Consider the following 20,712-nt stretch of genomic DNA (forward strand, 5'->3'; position numbering starts at 1 on the left):
ACGTTTTTTGTAGATAATTTTATGATCTACAATTTTTGTCTGAAGTAAATTTATGATGTAAGTCACCGTTTTGTTGAAAATCTCGAAAAACCCACCTTTGAATAAAATTTTATTTTTAATCATATTTTACTGATTTTCAGCTTAGTGGGAGAAGTTTATGTAGTTTCACACTTATTTTTAGGTCTAATTTGACCGGGCTATTATTCTTTTATCCGCCTACTTCATACCACGCGAACAAATTTGTTTAGTAGGCTAGGTTAGTTATGGTTAGTATATATATATTTCGATGAAGTAGATATTCATCGTTCTAAATATTTTCGATAGCTATTAATAGGATAATCTGTTTCTGACTTATTACTATGTTTACATCATGATGTTCTGTTTTTGATATTCCACAAATCGAAGATTTGCGGAAACTACAGATAAATAGTTCAGGATTCGAATTTATTTTTTTAACGCTTCTTTGTGTTCTGTCCCCTAAATTGATGTGGTATTTGCAGTGCCGTTCTTGTTGTTTAATTTTGTTCTAATTTCATTTTGGTTTATGAAATAAACTAATTCTTTTCTCTAGGATACGATGTGTTAAAACATTAATTCAGTTGAAAAGGGTTATTGGTATTAGCTAGGGCACAGTAAAAAATAACCAAATGATAGAAGTATATTGATTGAATCCTATTTTAGAAAGTGGAACAAACAAAAAATTTCATTGTATTCCTTCACAGTTTTATCTACCCTATTAACACAAACGACTTTTTTTCAATCAAAATCAAAACTAACTGGTCTAGAGGAACTAATATTCAATGAATTAACTGAAATTTCAAGTATAATGTGCAAATTTTGGTACAAACCTGATATATGTTCAAATATCTTTCTAATAATTATCATTAATGGAACTTGCTCGTGCTCGTTGATCATTTTTGCTCGCCACCCACCTTTCTAAGGTTCTTCTTGTACAAAAAGTATCTTATTTTGATGTAGTGTACTCACTCAGCTCGCAAGTACACCCTGAGGATGTTCGACCCAATACAGAAGAGAGCATTTCAATTTATAGACGTTCCAGAGTTGACCAATAATTAGTAGAAGGAAGGTCTCTAATCTGTATCATAATAAAAGATTTCTACTGATCTCCTCTGAAATAATTTCGAAATTCAAAATTTCGAAAATGAATTTTGTCGTTCTTCAAAGGAGAAAACAACTACTTTCCTGGCTAATACCTCGCCAAGCGTGATGTCAATCGACCTTTTTGTTGTTGTAACTACTGACTAGTTTCGACGTTATTACGTCTCATCAAAGCGGTTTAGCAACCCTCGTTCGGGTTTGAGACCCGAATTGAAGACAACGTCAATGACCTTGAAGTGAGTTAACAGGTTTACACTCTAGGGTGATGAAAATCTTCTTAATTCCAACTTATGAGATATTTTGTGCCGAAACTATTAGGACATACGTTATATATTATAAAACAATTTGATTCGCAAAACGAATGAGACGAACCGAAACTCGTGAGAGTTATTGCATGTAACCACAGTGTCGGTCAAGAATGATATACTTAAATGCTATGTAAATTTGTATCCTCAGGCGGAATATCGTTACATTGTAACTTGTAAATTATACTAGGTGGAAAATTGAAATAAGACGGTTATGTCTTACTGCCGTATAATCACTAATTAACGGACAACATCCTTTCACCCATTTATGTAAAAATCCAATTCTTAGTCATTTTTATATAACTGTAATTTGGAATGAATTCGATTATTCAATTAGTAATTTTCATTGGAACCCGTCAATTAATATTTTCAATTTATACATACAATAATAATGTATACAGTATGTCCTAATTCAAACATACGATGTAATTGTTGTTTAATTGTTTTCTTACTTGAAAAAAAAATCAGTGAAAGAAAAAATAACAACGTCTTCAGCAGAGTTTTCGGTGTCGGAGGTTTCTAATTTCCTCTTCCACCCTCTTTTCGGGGTAATGTTGTTCTAATTGTGGTTGACTTAGTGATGGTTGTTGTTATTCCTCGTCATCATTGGTATTTCGTCACTACTGATTAAGTTTAAATCGATTTGATGACGTAGATTTGTTTATCTTTATGGAAAGGAAGCTGGGAGAGTTTTCGTAAATCTGCAAGACCCCCCATAAACCAAAAATAACGTATATTAACGATTCCACAATTCTTTACACCCTTGGTGAGTGGAGAGGCACGTGATAGACCTGTACTGGGAGAGGTCATTTGTTTGGGATATGTTTGGGAGCATCTGGGTGGGATTCGGACTTAAAAACGTTGGGATGTGTCCTTAGTTATGTGAGAAGACTTCTTCTTATATCAGAAGCTTGTCCATACTGATTGACAAGGTCAATTAATACTCTTCCACTCTCTTTTCGGGGTAATACTGTTCTAATTGTGGTTGACTTAGGGTGGTGGTTGTTATTCCTCGTCATCATTGGTATTTCGTTACTACTGATTAAGTTTAGATCGATTTGATGACGTAGATTTGTTTATCTTTATGGAAAGGAAGCTGGGGAAGTTTTCGTAAATCTGCAAGGCCCCCATAAACCAAAAATAACGTATATTAACGATTCCACAATTCTTTACACCCTTGGTGAGTGGAGAGGCACGTGATAGACCTGTACTGGGAGAGGTCATTTGTTTGGGATATGTTTGGGAGCATCTGGGTGGGATTCGGACTTAAAAACGTTGGGATGTGTCCTTAGTTATGTGAGAAGACTTCTTCTTATATCAGAAGCTTGTCCATACTGATTGACAAGGTCAATTAATACTCTTCCACTCTCTTTTCGGGGTAATACTGTTCTAATTGTGGTTGACTTAGGGTGGTGGTTGTTATTCCTCGTCATCATTGGTATTTCGTTACTACTGATTAAGTTTAAATCGATTTGATGACGTAGATTTGTTTATCTTTATGGAAAGGAAGCTGGGAGAGTTTTCGTAAATCTGCAAGACCCCCTATAAACCAAAAATAACGTATATTAACGATTCCACAATTCTTTACACCCTTGGTGAGTGGAGAGGCACGTGATAGACCTGTACTGGGAGAGGTCATTTGTTTGGGATATGTTTGGGAGCATCTGGGTGGGATTCAGACTTAAAAACGTTGGGATGTGTCCTTAGTTATGTGAGAAGACTTCTTCTTATATCAGAAGCTTGTCCATACTGATTGACAAGGTCAATTAAAACTCTTCCACTCTCTTTTCGGGGTAATACTGTTCTAATTGTGGTTGACTTAGGGTGGTGGTTGTTATTCCTCGTCATCATTGGTATTTCGTCACTACTGATTAAGTTTAGATCGATTTGATGACGTAGATTTGTTTATCTTTATGGAAAGGAAGCTGGGGAAGTTTTCGTAAATCTGCAAGGCCCCCATAAACCAAAAATAACGTATATTAACGATTCCACAATTCTTTACACCCTTGGTGAGTGGAGAGGCACGTGATAGACCTGTACTGGGAGAGGTCATTTGTTTGGGATATGTTTGGAAGCATCTAGGTGGGATTCAGACTTAAAAACGTTGGGATGTATCCTTAGTTATGTGAGAAGACTTCTTCTTATATCAGTAGCTTGTCCAAACTGATTGACAAGGTCAATTAATTCTCTTTCACTCTCTTTTCGGGGTAATACCGTTCTAATCGTGGATGACTTAGGGTGGCGGTTATTATTCCTCGTCATCATTGGTATTTCGTCAGTACTGATTAAGTTTAGACCGATTGGCAGACGTAGATTTGTTCATCTTTATGGAAAATAAGCTGGGGTAGTTTTGAAAATCTTCAAGATGCCCATAAACCAAAAATAACGAATATTAACGATTCCACAATTCTTTACACCCTTGGTGAGTGGAGAGGCACGAGATAAGCCTTATACTAGAAGCTTTTTCATTGCGACCTAAAGGATCTCTAGTGTCCCCCTTTCTAGCTGCGATACTGGGGGACCCAGTGTTTACAGCTGATCTGTAAGTAGTCCCAATAATTGGTTTGGTTTCTATCTACCTTCTTTTCTAGTGCTTTTTCCATTGTTATGTAGCTAATACCACAAAAGGGTTCAGGTTCCATGAAGGACTTGTCTGCCCCCGTGGGCTTATTTTTTATTTCGTTTCCCATCATTCCAGGGTGTCTCAGAATCCATAATAGGGTAATTTTGATCTAATAGTGAATTGATAAAGTCTGATGAAATACTATTTGTTATTGTTGTTGGAAAAACCTTTGGTGAGACAATATTTTACAATAACAATAACAAATCAGAAACAGTTTCAAAAAAACACACATTACATATTATAATCGCACATATAATGGTGAATTTTCATATTTGTTTCTTTAATTAATCTTCCTAGTATTACCTGGAGGACGCCTATGAAAGTTGTTGTTGTTGTTGGCTCGCGAACTTAAGAAAAAGAAAAAAAAATTAAAGCGTGACACAGTTGAGTTATGAACCAGAAACTTATGGGTAAGGTAACAGATAATTTTATCATTTTATTGGTAGTTTCGCATTCCACATTGGCACAATTCTCGCACATGGCACTCATGGAGCCCAATTTATTATAAGTAGTATATTTTGAGTGTTACCTATACCAAATGAGTGAACAAATGGACAATACGGTTCATTATTCATGGAGTTGGGTACCATTATCTTTGCTCAACCAATAAAACGTGAATTTATTTTATGCTGGACGTATTTGTTGTTAATAAAATAACACCATTTTCCACAAACCCTCAGAAGCAAATTCCTCAAACATATGTTTCGATGCCCTTTTTAGGTTCATCATCAAATAATACTTTTAAAAGAGTTACAAACACCCTTTTAGTGATGTCGTACCTTGCCATTATGGTTTCTACATGAAAAGTAATCTTTTTTGAATCTGGGAATTATGGTGGCCATTCAATATGACAGTTACAACAAGTACTAATTCGAATATTCAAAGTCTATGTTGTACATTTTCAAAATTTTGCTGAATTCGGTGAACCTCCCTGCATCTACCGATTTCCATATCTTTAAAAAAAGTGACGATTAGATGTATCTATAGAAACTTGCGTTGTGGCTGAGTTTCAACGACGAATTAACAGTATTCGAAAAAAAAAAGTTTGATACTTTGATTTTGTGTTGAAGGTATTTAAGTAATCGCTTCATAAAATATAATCCGCGTTTATTGATAGAAGTCAAGTCAACATTTTAGTTTTTTACTATCGAAACCTAATAAATTTTCATGAACTCCTGGTGGTTCACCTGGACTACTTTGGAAATCACGGTTTTATACAATACATTTTGACACTTGAAAGACGTAAATTTTGACCTTGGCGACAGGCTGCAAGTCAATTTCATAGAGGGTTAATTCTATTAACTATAAATATATATATATTTCAAATGATATAAATCAAAAACAAACGGCTCTATGTAATCAAAATGTTTTGAGGTTAGATTTGAAGTCGACAGATAAGAATTCTTGAAAATATTCTTGAATATAAGTGAAATCTATTAACTATTTCCATTTTTTCAGGTTGAATGGTTGAAAATCGAGGAGCATGTGAATTCTTAGGGGCTTAAGGGCCCCCGGGCCCGTGACTAGATCGTCATTAGACTGTCTTAATCGAAATGAATGCTGCACTTGCCGTTAGACTTCGATTGCTGTTCATTGCCCATTTCATTTATTTGTTTCATTTTTGTTTAGGTGAGTATTCATAATCGGTGAACAATTAATATAGTAGTAATGGTGGAGGTCTTCCATCACGTGACTCAACTGATAACATTGTCTTCTTCACAAGACCAACTACAAGACATACGTAATAGTTTATTTAAATTGACAGTAGTTATGATGAAAAGAAACAACGATATAATTGACGTAATATGTATATCTGACCGAAGCAAAAGTTGAATTTGATATGGGCTTTGTTTACTGTGTTATTTTTAGCGAGTTTTTGGAGTGAGCTTTTAAGAGCTAATTTTCCATCAGTAAGTACAAATATTAAAATTACGATTACACATAATCCACCTAGTCTTTTTATACAGTGTGATTTTTCATCAGCTGCTTACAATGTGGGACGTGAAATTCTCAGAAATTCAATGTAAGTTTGATCATTAAAATTCTGAGTTATGAAAGTTTCAGATTACAAAAAATTCTATATATTTTCGAGTTGATTGTGATAAATTATACGGTTAACTACGTATTTTCAAAAATTTCACAAAAATTGTATAGAAAGTTTTTTAAAAAACGTGATGAAGAGGAAAATTCAATGTAAAGTACGACTTAGATATAAAGCGCTTTGCTAAGGATATTTTCATTCTTGTGTTACCCTGATAATGGTAATATATTTGCCGAAACGTCGATTTTCAAATTGATTGTGATAAATAATACGATTAATTACTTATTTTCCAAAATTTCACAAATATTGTATAGAAAGTTTTCTAGATAGCGTGTTGAGAAGAGAAATTCAATATAAAGTACTACTTAGATATAAAGCGCTTTATTAAAGATATTTTCATTTCTGTATTACCCTGATAATGGTAATATATTTGCCGAAACGTCGATTTTCACTTTGTTTAAGAACTTTAGACCGCCTCCCCCCCAAAAAAATGTTCTAATATAAATCGGATTGTTCAGTATTGTTTCAAAAACATTGTTGACTGTACTATTTGTCCCTGATAAAAAGTCAAGTCCATTCCGATTCAGATTTATCTAACAGTTTAAGATCTGAAACAAAGATCTCGAATACTAAGAGACTGTTAAGTACTTACATATAAGTAGATATAAATCTGCATTGGGTACAGTTATTTCGTATCGCGATTACATAATTTGTAATTAGAAAATGTAAATTGTTGCACGTAGTATTTCTTTTGGAACCTGCACTCTCGACTGCTATAGAAATAGTTTCCCACATTCACCCATTAATAATAATTATTCCTTCTAAAGATAATACTGTAATTAACTTATTTTTGAGAAAAAATAAACACGGCAACTTCTTCATAGTTAACCTCCATTTTGTCTCGAAGTAGTGGTGCAGTTATCACACTTCTTTATACCGGATATTCACATTGGAAACGTGTGCTGTCATCAACAATTCCCGAAGACCAGGAAGAAAAATGTTTGGCCAGCAAACTCAAAAAAAGACAGATTTTGAAAATTTTGACAGTACTAAGTACTTAATTGTTGGTTTGCGGGTCGGGAATACCATTGCAGACGTCCATCTTGGTTTTGTAATGCCAACTACCTGATCTGAAAAGTATCATTTATCATAACAAGTCAAATTTAACGGAAAATTATTTTGATGGCTCTAGAAATAAAATTTATCGTGCGATGTTTCTAATTTTATGATTTTCTGAAAAAGCATAAAATTTTGAACAAACCCTGTAATTTTTGCGACTGTACGTTTTTTTTCCACCTTGCCGTAGTGGATTTTTAACTAAAATTTCTGATCTATGAGGTTAACAACTCAAAAATATCATTATGATTCTTCAGATAGTCGTTAACAATTTCTATCAATATCTGATGAGTACCTTGGTGAAATCGCTGTCATAAAGATAAGTATAATTAAAAATCGTACAAGTTTGAGTAATTGTTCACATTCTTGAAATAAAAGTTGAGAAAAGTACATCTAATAAATGAACCAAATATATCAGATGATGAATGTTGATCAATGAAAACAGCATTTCGAAGTTTTTTTTTTCGGAATCTCGACGCCACATTATTTTTTATTGTTTTTGGCGTCATTCCCAGTATAAATCGTGTTGTGTACGTACAAAATATGTTTGTTAGGACCTACCTTATTTTAAAAACAAACACTTATTTCGGGTGACATAAATTTTAAAATAAGTTTAAAAAACAATTCATAATCCCTTCAAGTTGAATACACTCTTATTTATTTGGATTATGTATTTATTTTATTTTAATAATACACAAAACAATCGCGACAATATTTACAATAAAAATTGTTGTTAAAGTGACATGAAGACACATACTACAACTTCGTTTGGAGGACTCCACGGGGCGTATCAAATGAGGGTTGAAAAATAATTTTAACAATTCATTGCCATTGAAAATTCTGAGTCAGATTTGTTTAATTATAATTATTTAATATAAATATGGGTTCGTGGAACTATTACTGTTTACTTCTTGTTTAAAACACACTTGATTGTCATTGTTGAAGTCATTAAAAATATTTATTTGGAGAGGTTTGTCATTGAATTTTCAATGAAAAAGTTTACAGTGCGGTCAAATTAGACCAAAAAATAAGAGTGAAGCTACATAAACTTCCATCAAGCTGAATATCAGTAAAATTGTTTAAAATGCAATTGAAAATAAAATTTGATTGTCCCTCATCATTTCCGTTTATAGAAAAAATTTTATTCAAGGCTAAAGGTCAAAAAAATGAGTTTCGATTATCAGCAAAACAGTGAGTTTTATGATAAAAATACTTCGAAAAAAATTTTAGATCATAAAAATATCTACAAATAACGTACCTATACTTTTTTCCTACGAGCTACCGTTTCTGAGATATAAGATGGAAAAGTTATAATGTTTCAGATTTACTATCGTATTTAATGTCTATAATGCGAGAGAAATTGATTGATAATTTATTTGATGAACTTATATGACAGTTCCCACCAGTTTACTACTGAAACCATTAAAAACTTTTTGAATCATTATATCTCAGAAACGGTAGCTCGTAGGAAAAAAGTATTGGTACGTTATTTGTAGATATTTTTATAATCTACAATTTTTGTCAAGAATATTCTTTTTCACCTTTGATCTTGAATAAATTTTTTTTGATTCTAAATTGACCGGATTATTAGACCTACATTTCACCTTTTACCTACTTTATGTTCCTGTCTTTATCAGTGATAAATAATTCAATAATTGATTTGAGTTTAGTTATCTTTTTTCTTCTTCTTCTTCTTCTTCTTCTTCTTCTTCTTCTTCTTACCTTAGGACTAGGTCCTGTATTTTCATCAAGGATTTGCCAGGAGTAGTTGGGATGCTGAGGACCAGCTTTCATACTACTATAGGTGGTCGTCCAGGAGGTAGAGTTGTGTCTGGTTTCTTTTCCTTTGCAATTTTTGCTAACCGTTCATGTGGCATTCTGTCAACATGCTCTCTCCATACACTTCTGCGGCTACTTGCCCATCTTACTACATCCTGAATATCGCACATGTCCCTTATTTCTTCATTTTTCTTCCGATCGAGTAACGTATGTCCTGTTATTGATCTCAGAGTCCGCATTTCTGTTGTTCTTAGGAGCCGTTTAGTGGTTGTGTTCTCCGCTCTAGTTTCTTACGCAAATTTTATATATTCTAATTTTACATTTTGTGCTCATGTATTTATTTCGCCAAATTAAATCTCTAAGGTATCCTGATATTAATGCTGCCTTCGTTGTTTGTGCTTTTACTTCTTTCTTTAGTTTTCTATCGCTTGTTATGTTTGTCCCTAGATATTTGAAGGACATCACTTGTTCTACGTTCTGATCGTAGATCGCTAGTTTACATCTTCTCGGTTCTTTAGATATTGTCAGAGATTTTTTTTTCTGGATACTTGCATTTTGTACGTGTTCGCTATTTGTTGGAATTTATATAGGAGCTTCTGTAGGTTATCTTCGTCTTCCGAGATGATTACTGCGTCATTAGCATAGCATATTATTTTTATCTCTTTGTCTCCCATTCGGTATCTTCTCCCGGCTTGCTTTACTTCGTTGATGATTTCGTCCATTATAATATTGAACAGGATTGGGCTTAGGCTATACCCTTGTCTGATACCAGTTGCCACAGGTATTTTATTGCCTAATTTGTTTGACATTCTCACAAAGGTATAATTATCGGTGTTAAGTTTTTCGATAACTCTTATTATATTGGGGTGAACGTTCCTTTTTTTTAGTAGAGTTATAACATCAGTTAAGCGTATCCTATCAAACGCTTGGGTGAGATCAATGAAGCAGATAAAGGCTGCCTTATTAAACTCTATGGCTTTTTCAGTTATTTGGCGCATTATAAATATAGCATCTATAGCAGATCTGTTGTTTCTGAAACCTTGCTGTTCTTCACATATCCCGGTAGACATTACTTCTTCTGCTAAGATTTTAGTGAATAGTTTCAGAACCGTACTCATTAGGCTAATGCCTCGATAATTTTGGGGATCGGTTTTTTCTCCCTTTTTGAAAATCGGTATCAGTATACTTTCCATTCAGATGGTACATTTTTGACCTCTAGTGTTTTATTGAAGAAGGATTGTAGTTCATCATACAGTTTGTCGCCTCCATATTTGATCATTTCGTTTGTTATTTCGTCGATGCCTGGGGCTTTTCTGTTCTTTATCTTGGCTATCATTTGTTGTATTTTATGCAGGGAGAAAATCCTATTTTGTATTCCATTGATGTTTTCATCTTCGTAGGGTAATTCCTGTGCTGATACGTTAGCTTGTGTTGAACTATAAAGTTTTTCAAAATGTCTTTCCCATTCGTCTGCCGTGATTTTTGTATTTTGTATCTATTCTTTTATTGGTTTTCTCCCTTCCCTCAGAAGATTCCACATTTTTTTCTGTCCCCCATATAAGTCATGTTCCATATCATTCGAAAACTTCTCCCAGTGATCTCTTTTAATTTTTCGAATATTTTCGTTGACTCTATTTCTTACAGCTTTATAGTCATTATATGTTGTTGCATTGGATCTGTATTGCAGGTACGATTTTCTTTTCTCTTCGGCTAGAATCTTGACTTCTTGTCTAAACCACGGTTTTGTATTTGTTCTTCCCCCTTTTTTTATAGTCCTTCTTCCGCAGGCTTCTTCTGCTGCTTGTAGTATATTAGTTCTTAGTTTTGTCCATGCTGTTTCGATGTCATCTGTCTCTTGGATATTATTAGCAGCAATTTTCTCTCTAGCCTTTGTTGATAAAGGTATTTTGTCGACTAGTCTGATAGGGATTCTATATTCAATTTGCTTACTTCTTCGATAGGTTTGTTACAAGAACGTTGAATGGTTGTTCGCATTTTTGCCATTACAAGCTGGTGGTTTGTTCCTGCATTTGCAGAAGTTAGAATTCTAGTGTCCTGTATTCTTGTCGGATGGATATTTTTATTTGTAATTACGTAATATATAGTTATCTTTTTTAATACATTAAAATATAGATAAACACCAAAACCTCACAGGATGGAAATGCTTCTACGAAAATTCCAAAAAGTCTATTAGTTAAAAAAATTCTTATGTTCCTAGTGTACAAGGGGTATCTGAAAAGTTTCTGACCTAATAAAGGAAAGGAAAGAAAAGACATCTTTTATCTATAATCATAATGATTTTTATTGGCAGTTGGATACTTAATTCTTTCAATTTTAAGAAAAATCTTACTTAAACGATTGTCAAACGGAAATCAAGCGTCAAAAATGGCTTAAATTTTAGCAAGAATCTAAAAAATATATATGAAAATGACTATTTAATCTACCAGATAAACATTTTAAACACGTACCAATCCAGGATGCAACTGTTGGCAACTGTGTATAATAAATCTGTAGTTTTTATTGAAATATACGGAAATATTAATTAATATGGAGCCAGAAATAATACGAGCCATCTATTTTAGAAATATATTTACGTAATTATTAGTAGGAAATATATAAATAAATAGATGTCATATGGAAAAAAAATTTATGAGTAATTTGTCATGCCCAACGAAAATATTTGGCAAAGAAGCGTACGTCAACAGGTAATACGTTTTATTTCTGGAACTAATAATTTTTTACGATTCTTTTAATTTAAAAAGTATCAATATTAGTTGAAGCTATAAATATTTTGGAAACCGGATTCATTTCACAATAATATTTCACATAGGATGTAAACAGATTAAAGAAATTTGGAATTCTCAACAATTTTTAATACATAAACGGCGAATGTTGATGTATAAAAACCTAAAACATATTTTAGACGTTACTCTCCTTTCCTGAAGACTGGTTTATCGCTATCCCTAGAAAACCAGATGCGAACCACTGTGAACAATAATAAAATAACGAAAGTTTTAACCAAAATGATACAAAATTGAATATACAAGTTCTTATCCAGAGATTCAGAGATATGAACAAAGACGTACACCTGTACTTTATCGATTTGTCCAAGGCTTTAGATAACGTCAAACACGAAAAACTTATCGCACTGGCGTCGACAGGAAAGATATCCGTGGAATGTCATCTGTTAATCTATTTAAAAACGCAGTAAACTGTTAATAGCTCAACGTTGGCAACGGATAAGGCAATGAAATTGCTTCCTGCATGGGTTAGACACTCCAGATGATCTTCATTTTTGAACTTGTGCAGGTATTCTCTGAAGCATCCGTGTCCAAAAAGCATCTGGTTTGCTAACCCAAGTGTCTACCAGCGGGATAAGTCCGTAGGTCCATCTTCCCTTAGTCGTGGCATCTCACAACATTTGTCAACGCCCAATGCTTTAATCCGCAACTCCGGAATCTTCTTTTCTCTTCTTCACCGTTGTTGTCTACTACTATGTAGCTCCAAGAGTGTTTAATAGCTACCGACTGGAGATATTATGACATTTTTTGTGATAAAAGGATGTGATTGTTATTTTCATTCGATTTTCAGGTATAATTTCAATTGATTTTCTTCAATTTTTTAAGTAGGATTATTCCTTCTCGTTCAATTTTCTCAATCAAATCACTCAATGTCGTACCTTGGGGTATTTTATAACACTTTATCTTAGCTTCCAGCTCTTCTTTTTTCGTGTTATACGAGGTAAAAATCTGATGTAATATATCGCAATATCTTTTAAATAATTTGTGTCTTCTACAGCTCATTTGCCGTCTGTTTCGTTTCCTGTATTTTTTTATCGATTTATAGCAAATGTTTTACAAGTTTTAAATTCAAATTAAAAAGAAAAACATCCTCATTGATTGATATGAAGATGAAACCCGCTGATAAACTAATAAACTTGATTGAGAGATCTATCTTGACCTAAATCAAACCCTGTATGAAGTATCGCCCATTCTTCTGTTACACAAAGAATTTCATCTTCATTCAAACGTGTCTACAATAGCAGGTTTTGTAACCGCTTTACTATTTTTTCATTTTTTGAATTCGATATTTATTTCATTCATTCTTTAGATTATTATCGTTATATTTATTCTCTGATTGTTTACTTATAAATCGCAGCGTTATTTTGTCCTATGAATATATACTTTATATTAAATTATATAAGTTTTTTATATACGAGTGTTATAAGGAAAGTTCCCGATTTGATAGATGAACAAGCCTTATATAGTCTTATTTAAATATTTACACGTTTTCTAATGGAGCTCTAGCCAATTGCTGTCTTTCTCTTCAAAAAAAAGCAGCAAATAAAACTTTGCGTCCAAAATGGCTCAAATATTAATGATAATAACCTAACAACACATGCACTTATATCGATGAGTCTTTAGGTTGAGGTTCGATTTTAATATCCCTCATTTAATGTGGACTCAAAGGAGTTCTATTCAATTATATATATATAATTATAATATTATTACTCTAATTAAATACAATTATTCCATCTTAGTAATTGTCAATTCGCTAATTTTATCTCCGACTTTCTTTCCACTTCCATTCCAAGTTTCTGCTCCTTTATATACGCTCCAATCTCCTTATAAACTCTTTTAATTTTGATTGGGTTTATGTTATATTTTCAATTAACGTATTCTTTGTTAAAATTGGTTTTATCTACACAGAATTAGAAGATCCTGCTACATTTCCTGCAGCATTTCTGGAATCGCAGAATTTCAGGAAACGCAGGATCCAGATTATACACCTGCCAATATTTTTAAAAAATAACCAGTTGGGTTGTTCAAAACCAGATATTTTGCAATAATACAAAGAATTATCCTAAATGTATTCTTTCCAATATGTTAAACTACCAGAAGACCTTAACTATAGGTTAAAAATAGCCTTTTTTTCCTGGCGGCTACGAAGCTGCAACGACGAATGCAAAAAATAATAAGTTTCAGCATAATAGCAAGTCGATTTTTGATGAACCACATCCAAGTACTTCGAAAACGGTTACGACGAAGGATTTTGTACCAAATATCCATAATCTCGTATTGATTTACCACCGATTGAAAGTTTGTAAAATAGCTGAGACAGTAGAAATTCTCTATAGATCGTCAGATAGCTTCAACAGACTAATTTAGAGTAGTGCTTAACGCTCCGAATGAGTTCCTCTAGTTAGTGAAGGAATGGGAGCTTTGTCCACCCTTCCATGATTCCATCTTTCTTTATCGAACTGTTACTATTTATATCAAACTTTTTAATAAGAAAAGTAGACAAAGGTTATAAAAACTTTGATGCATTCTTGCATATTTTTTTTTCTATTTGTATAATAATTTCAATCTTTAATCCCCATTCTCCAAGAATATCCGCTAAGTTTCGTTGAATGCTATTTCGGCCAAATGATATTCAACGTTTTTGTTTGTTTGTTTGTTTTTACGTTCCATCTATCCTAACCTTTCTTAGATTTCTACATGTTTGCAACTTTTTTTCTATTTTTATAATAATTTCAATCTTTAATCCCCATTCTCCAAGAATATCCGCTAAGTTTCGTTGAATGCTATTTCCTCCAAATTATATTCAACGTTTTTGTTTGTTTTTACGTTCCATCTGTCCACACCTTTCTTAGATTTCTATATGTTTGCAACTTTTTTTTCTATTTTTATAATAATTTCAATCTTTAATCCCCATTCTCCAAGAATATCCGCTAAGTTTCGTTGAATGCTATTTCCTCCAAATTATATTTAACGTTTTTGTTTGTTTTTACGTTCCATCTGTCCATACCTTTCTTAGATTTCTATGTTTGCAACTTTTTTTTCTATTTTTATAATAATTTCAATCTTTAATCCCCATTCTCCAAGAATATCCGCTAAGTTTCGTTGAATACTATTTCCTCCAAATTATATTCAACTTTTTTGTTTGTTTTTACGTTCCATCTGTCCATACCTTTCTTAGATTTCTATGTTTGCAACTTTTTTTTCTATTTTTATAATAATTTCAATCTTTAATCCCCATTCTCCAAGAATATCCGCTAAGTTTCGTTGAATGCTATTTCGTCCAAATGATATTCAACGTTTTTGTTTGTTTGTTTGTTTTTACGTTCCATCTATCCTAACCTTTCTTAGATTTCTACATGTTTGCAACTTTTTTTCTATTTTTATAATAATTTCAATCTTTAATCCCCATTCTCCAAGAATATCCGCTAAGTTTCGTTGAATGCTATTTCCTCCAAATTATATTCAACGTTTTTGTTTGTTTTTACGTTCCATCTGTCCACACCTTTCTTAGATTTCTATGTTTGCAACTTTTTTTTCTATTTTTATAATAATTTCAATCTTTAATCCCCATTCTCCAAGAATATCCGCTAAGTTTCGTTGAATGCTATTTCCTCCAAATTATATTCAACGTTTTTGTTTGTTTTTACGTTCCATCTGTCCATACCTTTCTTAGATTTCTATGTTTGCAACTTTTTTTTCTATTTTTATAATAATTTCAATCTTTAATCCCCATTCTCCAAGAATATCCGCTAAGTTTCGTTGAATACTATTTCCTCCAAATTATATTCAACGTTTTTGTTTGTTTTTACGTTCCATCTGTCCATACCTTTCTTAGATTTCTATGTTTGCAACTTTTTTTTCTATTTTTATAATAATTTCAATCTTTAATCCCCATTCTCCAAGAATATCCGCTAAGTTTCGTTGAATGCTATTTCCTCCAAATTATATTCAACGTTTTTGTTTGTTTTTACGTTCCATCTGTCCATACCTTTCTTAGATTTCTATGTTTGCAACTTTTTTTTCTATTTTTATAATAATTTCAATCTTTAATCCCCATTCTCCAAGAATATCCGCTAAGTTTCGTTGAATGCTATTTCCTCCAAATTATATTTAACGTTTTTGTTTGTTTTTACGTTCCATCTGTCCATACCTTTCTTAGATTTCTATGTTTGCAACTTTTTTTTCTATTTTTATAATAATTTCAATCTTTAATCCCCATTCTCCAAGAATATCCGCTAAGTTTCGTTGAATACTATTTCCTCCAAATTATATTCAACTTTTTTGTTTGTTTTTACGTTCCATCTGTCCATACCTTTCTTAGATTTCTATGTTTGCAACTTTTTTTTCTATTTTTATAATAATTTCAATCTTTAATCCCCATTCTCCAAGAATATCCGCTAAGTTTCGTTGAATGCTATTTCGTCCAAATGATATTCAACGTTTTTGTTTGTTTGTTTGTTTTTACGTTCCATCTATCCTAACCTTTCTTAGATTTCTACATGTTTGCAACTTTTTTTCTATTTTTATAATAATTTCAATCTTTAATCCCCATTCTCCAAGAATATCCGCTAAGTTTCGTTGAATGCTATTTCCTCCAAATTATATTCAACGTTTTTGTTTGTTTTTACGTTCCATCTGTCCATACCTTTCTTAGATTTCTATGTTTGCAACTTTTTTTTCTATTTTTATAATAATTTCAATCTTTAATCCCCATTCTCCAAGAATATCCGCTAAGTTTCGTTGAATGCTATTTCCTCCAAATTATATTTAACGTTTTTGTTTGTTTTTACGTTCCATCTGTCCATACCTTTCTTAGATTTCTATGTTTGCAACTTTTTTTTCTATTTTTATAATAATTTCAATCTTTAATCCCCATTCTCCAAGAATATCCGCTAAGTTTCGTTGAATACTATTTCCTCCAAATTATATTCAACTTTTTTGTTTGTTTTTACGTTCCATCTGTCCATACCTTTCTTAGATTTCTATGTTTGCAACTTTTTTTTCTATTTTTATAATAATTTCAATCTTTAATCCCCATTCTCCAAGAATATCCGCTAAGTTTCGTTGAATGCTATTTCGTCCAAATGATATTCAACGTTTTTGTTTGTTTGTTTGTTTTTACGTTCCATCTATCCTAACCTTTCTTAGATTTCTACATGTTTGCAACTTTTTTTCTATTTTTATAATAATTTCAATCTTTAATCCCCATTCTCCAAGAATATCCGCTAAGTTTCGTTGAATGCTATTTCCTCCAAATTATATTCAACGTTTTTGTTTGTTTTTACGTTCCATCTGTCCACACCTTTCTTAGATTTCTATGTTTGCAACTTTTTTTTCTATTTTTATAATAATTTCAATCTTTAATCCCCATTCTCCAAGAATATCCGCTAAGTTTCGTTGAATGCTATTTCCTCCAAATTATATTCAACGTTTTTGTTTGTTTTTACGTTCCATCTGTCCATACCTTTCTTAGATTTCTATGTTTGCAACTTTTTTTTCTATTTTTATAATAATTTCAATCTTTAATCCCCATTCTCCAAGAATATCCGCTAAGTTTCGTTGAATACTATTTCCTCCAAATTATATTCAACGTTTTTGTTTGTTTTTACGTTCCATCTGTCCACACCTTTCTTAGATTTCTATATGTTTGCAACTTTTTTTTCTATTTTTATAATAATTTCAATCTTTAATCCCCATTCTCCAAGAATATCCGCTAAGTTTCGTTGAATGCTATTTCCTCCAAATTATATTCAACGTTTTTGTTTGTTTTTACGTTCCATCTGTCCACACCTTTCTTAGATTTCTATATGTTTGCAACTTTTTTTTCTATTTTTATAATAATTTCAATCTTTAATCCCCATTCTCCAAGAATATCCGCTAAGTTTCGTTGAATGCTATTTCCTCCAAATTATATTCAACGTTTTTGTTTGTTTTTACGTTCCATCTGTCCATACCTTTCTTAGATTTCTATGTTTGCAACTTTTTTTTCTATTTTTATAATAATTTCAATCTTTAATCCCCATTCTCCAAGAATATCCGCTAAGTTTCGTTGAATACTATTTCCTCCAAATTATATTCAACTTTTTTGTTTGTTTTTACGTTCCATCTGTCCATACCTTTCTTAGATTTCTATGTTTGCAACTTTTTTTTCTATTTTTATAATAATTTCAATCTTTAATCCCCATTCTCCAAGAATATCCGCTAAGTTTCGTTGAATGCTATTTCGTCCAAATGATATTCAACGTTTTTGTTTGTTTGTTTGTTTTTACGTTCCATCTATCCTAACCTTTCTTAGATTTCTACATGTTTGCAACTTTTTTTCTATTTTTATAATAATTTCAATCTTTAATCCCCATTCTCCAAGAATATCCGCTAAGTTTCGTTGAATGCTATTTCCTCCAAATTATATTCAACGTTTTTGTTTGTTTTTACGTTCCATCTGTCCACACCTTTCTTAGATTTCTATGTTTGCAACTTTTTTTTCTATTTTTATAATAATTTCAATCTTTAATCCCCATTCTCCAAGAATATCCGCTAAGTTTCGTTGAATACTATTTCCTCCAAATTATATTCAACGTTTTTGTTTGTTTTTACGTTCCATCTGTCCACACCTTTCTTAGATTTCTATATGTTTGCACCTTTTTTTTGTATTTTTATAATAATTTCAATCTTTAATCCCCATTCTCCAAGAATATCCGCTAAGTTTCGTTGAATGCTATTTCCTCCAAATTATATTCAACGTTTTTGTTTGTTTTTACGTTCCATCTGTCCACACCTTTCTTAGATTTCTATATGTTTGCAACTTTTTTTTCTATTTTTATAATAATTTCAATCTTTAATCCCCATTCTCCAAGAATATCCGCTAAGTTTCGTTGAATTCTATTTCCTCCAAATTATATTCAACGTTTTTGTTTGTTTTTACGTTCCATCTGTCCATACCTTTCTTAGATTTCTATGTTTGCAACTTTTTTTTCTATTTTTATAATAATTTCAATCTTTAATCCCCATTCCCCAAGAATATCCGCTAAGTTTCGTTGAATACTATTTCCTCCAAATTATATTCAACGTTTTTGTTTGTTTTTACGTTCCATCTGTCCACACCTTTCTTAGATTTCTATATGTTTGCAACTTTTTTTTCTATTTTTATAATAATTTCAATCTTTAATCCCCATTCTCCAAGAATATCCGCTAAGTTTCGTTGAATGCTATTTCCTCCAAATTATATTCAACGTTTTTGTTTGTTTTTACGTTCCATCTGTCCACACCTTTCTTAGATTTCTATATGTTTGCAACTTTTTTTTCTATTTTTATAATAATTTCAATCTTTAATCCCCATTCTCCAAGAATATCCGCTAAGTTTCGTTGAATGCTATTTCCTCCAAATTATATTCAACGTTTTTGTTTGTTTTTACGTTCCATCTGTCCACACCTTTCTTAGATTTCTATATGTTTGCAACTTTTTTTTCTATTTTTATAATAATTTCAATCTTTAATCCCCATTCTCCAAGAATATCCGCTAAGTTTCGTTGAATGCTATTTCCTCCAAATTATATTCAACGTTTTTGTTTGTTTTTACGTTCCATCTGTCCACACCTTTCTTAGATTTCTATATGTTTGCAACTTTTTTTTCTATTTTTATAATAATTTCAATCTTTAATCCCCATTCTCCAAGAATATCCGCTAAGTTTCGTTGAATGCTATTTCCTCCAAATTATATTCAACGTTTTTGTTTGTTTTTACGTTCCATCTGTCCATACCTTTCTTAGATTTCTATGTTTGCAACTTTTTTTTCTATTTTTATAATAATTTCAATCTTTAATCCCCATTCTCCAAGAATATCCGCTAAGTTTCGTTGAATACTATTTCCTCCAAATTATATTCAACTTTTTTGTTTGTTTTTACGTTCCATCTGTCCATACCTTTCTTAGATTTCTATGTTTGCAACTTTTTTTTCTATTTTTATAATAATTTCAATCTTTAATCCCCATTCTCCAAGAATATCCGCTAAGTTTCGTTGAATGCTATTTCGTCCAAATGATATTCAACGTTTTTGTTTGTTTGTTTGTTTTTACGTTCCATCTATCCTAACCTTTCTTAGATTTCTACATGTTTGCAACTTTTTTTCTATTTTTATAATAATTTCAATCTTTAATCCCCATTCTCCAAGAATATCCGCTAAGTTTCGTTGAATGCTATTTCCTCCAAATTATATTCAACGTTTTTGTTTGTTTTTACGTTCCATCTGTCCACACCTTTCTTAGATTTCTATGTTTGCAACTTTTTTTTCTATTTTTATAATAATTTCAATCTTTAATCCCCATTCTCCAAGAATATCCGCTAAGTTTCGTTGAATACTATTTCCTCCAAATTATATTCAACGTTTTTGTTTGTTTTTACGTTCCATCTGTCCACACCTTTCTTAGATTTCTATATGTTTGCACCTTTTTTTTGTATTTTTATAATAATTTCAATCTTTAATCCCCATTCTCCAAGAATATCCGCTAAGTTTCGTTGAATGCTATTTCCTCCAAATTATATTCAACGTTTTTGTTTGTTTTTACGTTCCATCTGTCCACACCTTTCTTAGATTTCTATATGTTTGCAACTTTTTTTTCTATTTTTATAATAATTTCAATCTTTAATCCCCATTCTCCAAGAATATCCGCTAAGTTTCGTTGAATTCTATTTCCTCCAAATTATATTCAACGTTTTTGTTTGTTTTTACGTTCCATCTGTCCATACCTTTCTTAGATTTCTATGTTTGCAACTTTTTTTTCTATTTTTATAATAATTTCAATCTTTAATCCCCATTCTCCAAGAATATCCGCTAAGTTTCGTTGAATACTATTTCCTCCAAATTATATTCAACGTTTTTGTTTGTTTTTACGTTCCATCTGTCCACACCTTTCTTAGATTTCTATATGTTTG

The 20,712-nt window shown here is 31.8% G+C and overlaps 1 protein-coding gene across 1 annotated transcript in view; it reads left to right on the forward strand.

Annotated features, from left to right (window-relative positions):
• LOC130449419 (follistatin) overlaps window positions 1-20,712 on the forward strand; it is an 81,897-nt gene that overhangs the window by 22,718 nt on the left and 38,467 nt on the right. Inside the window, exon 2 of the mRNA XM_056787227.1 lies at window positions 5,506-5,676. Coding sequence (XP_056643205.1) covers window positions 5,601-5,676 — 76 coding nt within the window. The 5' untranslated portion in view covers window positions 5,506-5,600. The remainder of the gene's footprint in view (window positions 1-5,505; window positions 5,677-20,712) is intronic.

Source organism: Diorhabda sublineata, chromosome 1 (genome assembly GCF_026230105.1).
Source record: "Diorhabda sublineata isolate icDioSubl1.1 chromosome 1, icDioSubl1.1, whole genome shotgun sequence".
In the NCBI taxonomy this organism is placed as follows: domain Eukaryota; kingdom Metazoa; phylum Arthropoda; class Insecta; order Coleoptera; family Chrysomelidae; genus Diorhabda; species Diorhabda sublineata.